This window comes from Phyllobates terribilis, unplaced genomic scaffold, assembly GCF_046119375.1.
Source record: "Phyllobates terribilis strain yellow unplaced genomic scaffold, ASM4611937v1 Scaffold_6144__1_contigs__length_46554, whole genome shotgun sequence".
NCBI lineage: Eukaryota > Metazoa > Chordata > Amphibia > Anura > Dendrobatidae > Phyllobates > Phyllobates terribilis.
In genome coordinates, this window is record NW_027368888.1 from 36,024 (window position 1) to 46,555 (window position 10,532).

General features: G+C 46.0%; 1 protein-coding gene across 1 annotated transcript; it reads left to right on the forward strand.

The window, feature by feature from the left end:
* Positions 1 to 2,605: 2,605 nt before the first annotated feature.
* Positions 2,606 to 5,190, forward strand: LOC141250816 (olfactory receptor 52N2-like; the record flags this gene model as incomplete). The annotated part of the gene is made up of 2 exons (XM_073670100.1): positions 2,606 to 3,396; positions 5,034 to 5,190. Coding segments are annotated over exons 1-2 (948 nt in total), but the record flags the coding sequence as incomplete, so codon positions are not given.
* Between the last annotated feature and the right edge of the window lie 5,342 nt (positions 5,191 to 10,532).

Genomic DNA, 10,532 nt, shown 5'->3' on the forward strand with positions numbered 1-10,532 from the left:
GAGGACTTACAAGTTAGTTACACTTTAGATTTCATATTTAATTCAAAGCCATCTTTGATCTTGGTCTTCTGTCCTTTTTCTTGGTCTTTTGCTGGTCCTTTTAGTCCTTGTTAGTCAAGTTTTTCGGCTGTCTGTGTGCTGTCAACTACTGTGTGTAATGTGACCTCCCTCCCGGAGCGCAGATCCTGTGTGGGCCTGCACCGGCAAGGGACATAACCCTCGTACCACGGCCTTGGGACGAGAGGTAGGTTGTAGACGGGGAATGTCTCAACCCGGCCAAGGACCGTGATCAAGAAGGCCCGGAGCTTAGGATTGTGGCTCCACAGCAAATGGATCCCAGGCAGGATGCAGACGGAGCGGTGTACGCCACCTGTCCTCGCCATACTGATATATTCAGAGGGAGTCCGGCTGCAAGAGGGGTACCGGCCCCCGACACCCGACCTTGCTACTCCATGTCCTGGTCGGGAAAGCCTGGTTAGGCCCAGAGGATCCCACCGGGTATCGGACGGAGCGGAGCTGCCCCCGTGGCCTTGTTCTGAGAGGAGTTCAGAGGGAGACCCGGCCTATTTGCACACACACGGATAGGAAAGGATTCAGTCTGTAGTTCAGGAACACTCTGCTGTAAGGTCGCGATTGAATGCTGGACTTACTTGGAGGTTGTCGGACCCCCGTCTCTGGTGAACGCAGGACTCCGCGGGGAGCAGGGATTCGCCTTCCTTTGCCATCTAAGTGAGTAAAGCCTTGGAAGTTCACCCCTATGGCCTCCGGACTGTTATTTCTGCGCCACGCCGCGGGATGCGGGATCCCTTCTCCTCTACTACTACCCCCTCCATCCTGTCCCTGCGCCCTGAGGCCTGTGGGGAGTAGTAAGAACTTCGGCCGCAGTAACACTATGCCTTAGCGGACTGTACCCTTCACCAGGCACCACAGGTGGCGTAGTCGTTAAATAAGCCACTCAACCTGGGCAAGCCCATACCATCTCTTTTTTTTAATGTGACGGCCCTGAGCACGGGTCGGGCCCGGGCCACGGCTGCATTCCATCTCTCCCATCACAGGGCCCGACACAGAGTCCCCCAACACGGGCTTTACGAGTAGAGGCGTCACACATACAGAGCCTAAGTAAGTATGGAGGGGTAGGATAACACCTACATACACAGGGCACCAGACAGAGACTGCGCGACAACTCAAGAGAGTAAAATATGTGGTAGAGGTGTACGGAGCTATGGCTATGTCCGTATAAATATGGCTCCATCCAAAATGTACACATAATTCAGTGGTGTGCTCGAGCCTCAGAAGTAAGACCTGTCCAGGATGAAAGCAGTAGCCAAGTCTCGTGGGTGCAATGTGAGATAAAACCCTCCCGTGGCTGTGACCTCAGTGATTATCCTGTCATATACTGGCAGCAGGGAAATTGTGGACTCTTGTCTTGCTCCGGCATTTATAGATTTAAAGGGGTTCTCTGGTCTCACGATATTCATCACTCATCATCAGGATAGGTCATCAATATTATATTGGTGGAGGTCCGCCACTTGGCACCACCACTGTCAGTGGTTCAGGAGAATAGGAGCGGAGTTGCAGTACTCCGCTGCTACATAGTGAGTGGAGTAATGCGGTGGAGCCCCATTCAATGTTTACATGTGGCCACCACCGCAGCTTATAACAACTGATCAGAGGTGGTGCCAGGTGTTGGACCACTACTAATCTGATATAGATGATATATCCTACCTTATAATCAATATCATGTGACAAGACAAACTCATTAATCTATAGAACATGGGTCATTGAGTTGTACAGTAGATGACAGTGGTAATATCAGCCTGCCGAGGGATTCAAGGCATTTTCCAAGTTGTTGATTAGAAATTGCCGGGATTTTACTGCAGCAGTGGGATTAATTTATCGTTTAACCGAGGTATTGACCTGATAAATCAAAGTGTCTATAGTGGACTGGACCCAAAAGGACTCCGCCCAGCACCACTCACATCACTGCTGTACATACTATAAATCATACACCTTCATCACGGATCACCAAGTAACGTGGGTCCTTAAGAGGCTGAAAGACGTCTGTAGCAAGCAGGTAAATAATAGAACGATTAATCCCCTACAACCAAGTCTCACCATGAACAAAGAGCAACGGGAGGGACCATCTATGGTTCATTATTGTCAATAACAGGGATGTTTAATTCTAGACAAGGACTGATGTGAGGAGGACATTGAAAGTGAGAGGACAGGAGAATAATTCATATGGTGGTGGGGAAAATATATCCAGGGTGGTAGGTATACGTGCTATGAGTGGGGTTGTCACCTTCTACATGATAAGAAGCATAAAATATAAAACCTTCTAAAAATGAGATGAGAAGAATCTATGACCAAAGGGTCTTCACATTCTTGACCCCAACATCTGTAACACCATTTCTTATATTCATCCAGGTGGCACTGAGGATTGGCTGGAATAATCTTTTATTTTTTATCATTTTTATTGATCTGTATTTTAACTTTATTTCAATTTCAAATCGAAAGAATGAAAGTGAATAATGTGAATGTTAATATTTGTGTTGGAGAATCTACTCAGGGGTTGGATGACTTCATATTAATTCTGGGCTGAATCATGGCGTCCATCAATATCTCCGGCATTTATACAAGCGTGTTCATCATGGAGGGGGTCCCGGGCTTTGAATCTTCTCATGTGTGGATATCGATCCCTATCTTTGTCATGTACGTCATAGCGGTCCTGGGGAACCTCCTGATGCTGCTCCTCGTCATGATGGAACCACGGCTGCACAGTCCCATGTATTATTTCCTCTTTACTTTGTCCCTCACTGATCTGGTTCTGTCAAGCTCCATTACCCTGAAAATGCTCTGCATCTTCTGGCTCAATCAGAAGGAGATCCCTTTCTTATCCTGCCTTGTACAGATGTTCTTCATCCACTGTTTCACCTCACTAGAGTCTGGAGTCCTCCTGGCCATGGCCTTTGATAGATACATCGCTATCTGTAATCCCTTTCACTATGTAAGTACTTTAACCAACACATTAATAGGAAAAATGATCCTAGCCCTGGTGATAAGAGGAACTATCATAGTGGCCCCTTGCCAATGGATGGCCAGTAGACTCCCATACTGTCAGAGTCATCGCATCCCACATGCCTACTGTGACCACATGGCGGTTGTGAAGTTGGCTTGTGCTGACACCACCATCAACAGTGCCTATGGCTTGACCATGGTCTTGCTAATCATTGTATTTGACATAACATGCATTGCCATATCGTATGTCTTGATATTGAGGGCACTTTTGAGACTTCCTTCTAAGAACACCAAGAATAAAGCCTTTGGAACTTGTACTTCTCACATTTGTATCATCCTCATGTTCTACACCCTGGGACAGTTTTCCTTCCTAACTTATACAGTTATATGAAAAAGTTTGGGCACCCCTATTAATCTTAAGCTTAATGTTTTATAAAAATTGGTGTTTTTGCAACAGCTATTTCAGTTTGATATATGTAATAACTGTTGGACACAGTAATGTTTCTGCCTTGAAATCAGGTTTATTGTACTAACAGAAAATGTGCAATCTGCATTCAAACAAAATTTGACAGGTGCATAAGTATGGGCACCCTTATCATTTTCTTGTTTTAAATACTCCTACCTACTTTTTACTGACTTACTAAAGCACTTTTTTTGGTTTTGTAACCTCATTGAGCTTTGAACTTCATAGCCAGGTGTATGCAATCATGAGAAAAGCTACTTAAAGTGGCCACTTGCAAGTTGTTCTCCTGTTTGAATCTCCTCTGAAGAGTGGCATCATGAGCTCCTCAAAACAACTGTCAAATGATCTGAAAACAAAGATTATTCAACATAGTTGTTCAGGGGAAGGATACAAAAAGCTGTCTCAGAGATTTAACCTGTCAGTTTCCACTATGAGGAACATAGTAAGGAAATGGAAGAACACAGGGACAGTTCTTGTTAAGGCCAGAAGTGGCAGGCCAAGAAAAACATCAGAAAGGCAGAGAAGAAGAATGGTGAGATCAGTCAAGGACAATCCTCAGACCACCTCCAGAGAGCTGCAGCATCAACTTGCTGCAGATGGTGTCACTGTGCATCGGTCAACTATACAACGCACTTTGCACAAGGAGAAGCTGTATGGGAGAGTGATGCAAAAGAAGCCATTTCTGCAAGCACGCCACAAACGGCTGAGGTATGCAAAAGCACATTTGGAGAAGCCAATTTCTTTTTGGAAGAAGGTCCTGTGGACTGATGAAACCAAGATTGAGTTGTTTGGTCATGCAAAAAGGCGTTATGCATGGCGGCAAAAAAACACAACATTCCAAGAAAAACACTTGCTACCCACAGTAAAATTTGGTGGAGGTTCCATCATGCTTTGGGGCTGTGTGGCCAATGCCGGCACCGGGAATCTTGTTAAAGTTGAGGGACGCATGGATTCCACTCAGTATCAGCAGATTCTTGACAATAATGTTCAAGAATCAGTGATAAGGTTGAAGTTACGCAGGGGATGGATCTTTCAGCAAGACAATGATCCAAAACACCACTCCAAATCTACTCAGGCATTCATGCAGAGGAACAATTACAATGTTCTGGAATGGCCATCCCAGTCCCCAGACCTGAACATCATTGAACATCTGTGGGATCATGTGAAGAGGGCTGTCCATGCTCGGGGGCGACCATCAAACTTACAGGAACTGGAATTGTTTTGTAAAGAGGAATGGTCAAAAATACCTTCATCCAGGATCCAGGAACTCATTAAAAGCTACAGGAAGCGACTAGAGGCAAAAGGAGGATCTACTAAATATTAATGTCACTTTTCTGGTGAGGTGCCCATACTTATGCACCTGTCACATTTTGTTTGAATACAGATTGCACATTTCCTGTTAGTACAATAAACCTCATTTCAAGGCAGAAACATTACTGTGTCCAACAGTTATTACATCTATCAAACTGAAATAGCTGCTGCAAAAACACCAATTTATATAAAACATTAAGCTTAAGATTAATAGGGGTGCCCAAACTTTTTCATATAACTGTAGAATAGGTCATATACCTCCACACATCCATGTGATTCTGTCCAACCTCTACGTCCTCATCCCACCAACTCTAAACCCAATAATCTATGGTGTTAAGACCAAGGAGATCCGCACTGCAGCTCTACATCTCTTTAGAAGCACTGCAACATGTCATCTGGTTAGAACTTAGAAACATTTCATTCTTCACAATGCTGTGATCTCTAAAAGGGATTGTCTTGGATGACGATGGCATGTGTTAGTATTGGTCACAAGTGGTCCTGTATAATGCAGATTAATCTCCAGTGTTTCTCCTATATGATGGGTAGCGTCTGTGACAAGCTATCCCTGCATGTGTCACAGCTGTCTAACACCTGTGACACATGCAGGCGTGGTGACTGTTACTAAAATGCCGAGCATGCCGAAACTACTCGGCGAATACCCGAGCACGCTCGCTCATCACTAGTCACGATAGTTCTTAGAAAAAAATGTAGTGACTTTTTGCATTGTCCATCAAAAAAAACCATTGTAGCAAAATACAGAATATGTGAATTAGTCCCATGGTTAGTTCATTAAATTGGCTGCTGTTTATTCATCCATCTTTCTCTGGATCCTGTGTAGAAGGTTTATCAGCTGCTTGTCCATGAGTGTCCGTCCAAGTTATAGTAGGCCACAGAAGCACGTGTCAGATGCTGAGCGTAGACCCTCTGAGAGGGGAGACAGAACAGAGCCCCCTCCCTGAGTGTCGTGTGGTATCTACAGTATATACTGTATGTCATCTGCTCTGTCCATTTATAGATTTACTAACTTACTGTATAGCCGCATGGCAAAATAATTTAACGTCCATAATAATAATATCAATGTTGGATTATTGATATACATCCATATTCAATAACATAATTATGTGAATTCATGTTATGTTCGCTGTGACTAATATTTATATAAAATTCATGATTATGCTTCCCTAACTCAAAATCGAAGCACTTACGGGTCCAATTGTCATCATCTGATGTCGTCTGGTCGTCGTCTCGTCTTCTTCTTGGTTCTTATATAACAGTCTTTAGATGATAACTCCTTTAAAATAAATTATATCATGTAGATATTGCACAGTCCATAACTGTATTCATTATTGTTCAGTCCATAAACGGTACTCTTTATTGCACAGTCCACATTTTAATCAAAAGTCCATGAATTAAATGTTGATTCGGAAACAAAGTCCATAGACAAAATGTAGCTTTAATATCTGCGCAGTGTCACCGGGACTTACACGGGACTGCCTTGGATATTTCTGGAATCCTCTGTGTCATCCGCACTGGTCTCGTGTCACGTTTGGAAAAGATGTGAAGTCTTTGGTCAGCATAGCAAGGGTTAACTTGACACATCCCGGCTTTATATAGCACCATAACTAGTGTTGAGCATTCCGATACTGAAACATCGGGTATCGGCCGATATTCACGGTATCGGAATTCCGATACTTAATTCCGACACTTTTGCAATATCGTATACCGGAATCTGAAGTTCCCATAATGCAATGAGCCATTTTCATTTTATTCAGCCAATGAGGATCCTAAGAAGTGTGGGCACATCCTGTTAGGCATGTAGGCATCTTAACTAATGGCATGACTGTGATTGGCTGCTGAAATGATGTCATGATGCACTATAAAAGCCGCCGCCGCCATTTTGAGCTCACTCTGCTGTGAATTCAGTTAGGGATAGGACGCTGTTGTTCTGAGGGACAGTTTTAGCTACCTATTTGGTCTATTCTGCTTTACTCAAGCTACTTTATAAATCGCTGTTCCTTGCAGCGCTAGTGCACAGTTCTCTGTCTGCAAGGTCTGTGTGTGTGAAGGCCCCGTCACACTTAGCGACGCTGCAACGATCCCGACAACGATACGACCTGTCAGGGATTGTTGCAGCGTCGCTATGTGGTCGCTGGTGAGCTGTCAAACAGGCAGGCTCACCAAAGATCAGGGGAGCAGTGACATTGTGGAAAGAATCTTTCCACGATGTCCTGCTCCTGGTTACGAGCCTGCTGAAGCAGGAGCAGGCTGGTAACCATGTTAAACATCGGGTTACTAGGGCCACACGTGCCCCTAGTAACCCGTTGTTTATCATGGTTACCACTCTGCTACGGTGAGCGGGAGGTTACCGCTCACTTTAGCAGGCTCGTAACCATGATAAACAACGGGTTACTAGGTGCGCGTGTGCCCCTAGTAACCCGATGTTTATCATGGTTACCAGTCTGATCGCTGCTCCCGCTGGTCACACACAGCGATGTGTGCTGACCAGCGGGAGGGCAACAACCAAAAAATGGTCCAGGACACTTTGCAGCGATCAGCGACCTCACAGCAGGGGCCTGATCGCTGCAAAGTGTCACACATAGCGATCTCGCTATGTGAGACGGGGGCTTGAGTGCAGCTCACGCTGTAGTGTGTGCTTCAGCCACATCTGGTTGTAGTGCGCTCAGCGTGCGTCACTGCCTTATACATTATCCTTTTTTGCTAATTGCTCATTTTTCCTGATTTCTCCTATTAGTGTGGTGGTTCCATCCGTATTCAGTTAAATTGGTTCCAAACACACTATATAGGAGTAGATAGAGACATTTTTTTGGTCTTGCAGCGCTAGTGCACAGTGCTCTGCATCTGTACTGTTCACCGCTTTCTGCAAGGTCTGTGTGTGTGAGTGCAGCTCACCCTGTAGTGTGTGCTTCAACCACGTCTGGTTGTAGTGCACTCAGTGTGTGTCACTGCCTCATACATTGTCCTTTTTTGCTAATTGATCATTTTTCCTGATTTCTCCTATTAGTGTGGTGGTTCCATCCGTATTCAGCTAAATTGGTTCCAAACACACTATATAGGAGTAGATAGAGGAGCCTTTCTGCAGCCTTGTATCCTGCAGCCCCAGCCAGATTAGTATTAGCCTATTTTTTGCAGCCTCATCTATTGCATTGTAGGTTACCTTCCTACATTGTAATAGCTACAAAAAGTTTGTGATATTATCGGTATTACATCTTTGCGCACATCCAGTGTCTTTTTGTGACAAAAAAACCTAAATGAAGTTCACCAAACACTCCACTTTACAGTTGTGTAGGCCACATTAGCTCATATTAAAGTCTAGTCCACACTTTATAAAATTAGTGTTCCTTATACCTGTTAGCAGCTGTTCAGGAATAAGCACACTAAGCCCTTAGTACTTTTCTGCCTATCTTTATCAGTCTACCAAGATGAAGAAGGCAGGGAGTAAGGCATGTGGTCGTGGTCGTGGACATGGTGTTTCTGCAGGGAGAGGACGTGAGGATTCTGTGCCTGCAGGGAGAGGACGTGGGGATTCTGTGCCTGCTGCGGGCACCAGTGACTCAGCATCCCCCAGTTTTACCAGGGAACAGTCCTTTATGCGCAGCTTTGTAGGAGCTAGCCATACCCCACTGCTGCGGGAGGACCAAATTGAAGCCATTGTTGGATGGATGGCAGCTAACGCATCAACTTCAATTAGTTCCAGATCCTCTCAGGTCCTGAGCACTGAAGAGCACCCATCTGTCTCTTCACCACCTGCCAAATTGCCCAGGCAGTCAGAGAGCCCTGGACAGGAGCCATCTCTACTTCTGTTCTCTGAATCTCTTGGCTTGGAAAGAGGGGGCCAGCCAAGCAGAATTCTAGAATTTGAAGAAGAGGTAGTATGCAGTGATGCGCAACCGCTTTGTCTCTCTGAATCCGAAGAGGCGGGTGGGCCAGTGCCTATGGTCAGCAGCACACCTCAGTACGCATCTGATGATGAGACTCAGGTGCCACTTTCTGGTGCGTACTGTGCTGTCGAGACTACCCAGGAGAAGCAGTTGTTTGAAGAGGGTGGTGTAGATGATAAGGTCCTTGACCCATCATGGTGTGAGGGACAGGAAGGTGGTGGGAGCAGCTCTGAGGAGGCGATTCCCCGAACGGCCCCAAAAGGATGGAGAGGGAGGGGGCAGACTTGGTTGCCTGTAGCCTCCACTTCGGCACCCATTAGGAGCATGGCTCTTCCAAAACCCAAAGCGGGCGCTCCCAAGACTTGCAGTGCCTGGTACTTTTTTGACACAGTTGCAGATGACATTTACTTTGTCAAATGCAAGCTGTGTAATCAGAAGGTGAAAAGAGGGAAAAGTGTCAGCAACCTCAATACCACAAATATGTGGAAACATGTGCGGACCAAGCACGTGGTGGAGTTACAAAGACACACTGAAGACCTAGGCCCACCTACTGCGCCACCTACCACCTCTTCAGCTCGTGTTGTAGCCTCTTCCTCCAGCTCACACACAGCTGGTTCGGATTCCTCACAGGATCGCCATGGAAGAATCTCTGGCACTGTTGTACAGAGACACAGTGTCATTCTACCCACAGCACCACGTTCCCTGTCATCCTCACAGTCCCAGGCCAGTCTACAGCCATCGTTAGCACAGGCATGGGAGAAAAGGAGCCATACTCGACAAACCACCCCTGAGCACAGGCTCTGAATGCTGGCATTGCAAATCTACTGGCCCTTGAAATGCTATCATTCAGGCTGGTGGAGACTAACACCTTTCATAACTTGATTGCATTGGCAGTCCCACAATACAACGTGCCCAGCTGCTTTTATTTCAGCAGGCAAGCCGTCCCTGCCCTGCAACAGCATGTGGAGGGAAAAATTAAACATGCGCTACAAAATGCCGTCAGTAGCAAGGTCCACCTGACCACTGATGCGTGGACCAGTAAGCATGGACAGGGACGATACCTTTCCCTCACTGCCCTTGGGTAAATGTTGTGGAGCCGGGTACAGATCTTGAGAGTGGTGCTGTATGTGTTCTGCCAACTCCAAGGATTGCAGGAATCCAGTCTGTACACATTGACTCCGATTCATACTCCAGTTCCTCTGAATCAGTGCTGCAGCAGCCGTCACGGTCTACCTCCACATCGACCTGTGAACGGTTACCTGTTGCGACCGATATGAGCACAGCCGTGGCCTAACATCAACAGGCCGTATTAAAATTAATTTATTTGGGGAATCGAAGCCACACAGCGCAGGAGCTACCGGGACAACTTACAAAGCCTCATAACACCGTTGAACCGGGAGCGTAAAATGCGGGAGTACCAAGACGCACTGGTGCATTCCATCATGTTCTCCATTCCACCCGAGAGCAGTGCTGCTAGTGTTATGATCTGCTACAGAGACTAAGGAAAGAGAGGAGATCTGTCCCTACAATAGAACTAAACTAGATCCCTACGATGTAACGGGGATCCTGATCCTGCGATCAGACCCGCTAAAGTCCTCGGCTAGTCTGAACGCAGACCTATAGATGTGAGGGAGGGATCCCTACAAGATCTAGGGACTGGGAAAAGTTGGACACCTCCTCTCAGAAATAGTAGCAGTCAAAGACAAACACACAACAAAAAAGGCATAGGGGTCAGAAGACCTAGCAAATCTAACAGAGAACGGCAACAGAGCAACAAGCTAGCTCAACAGTAGAAAATACAAATGCAGTCCAGCAAAGCCAGGAGGGCGGATTAAATAGGC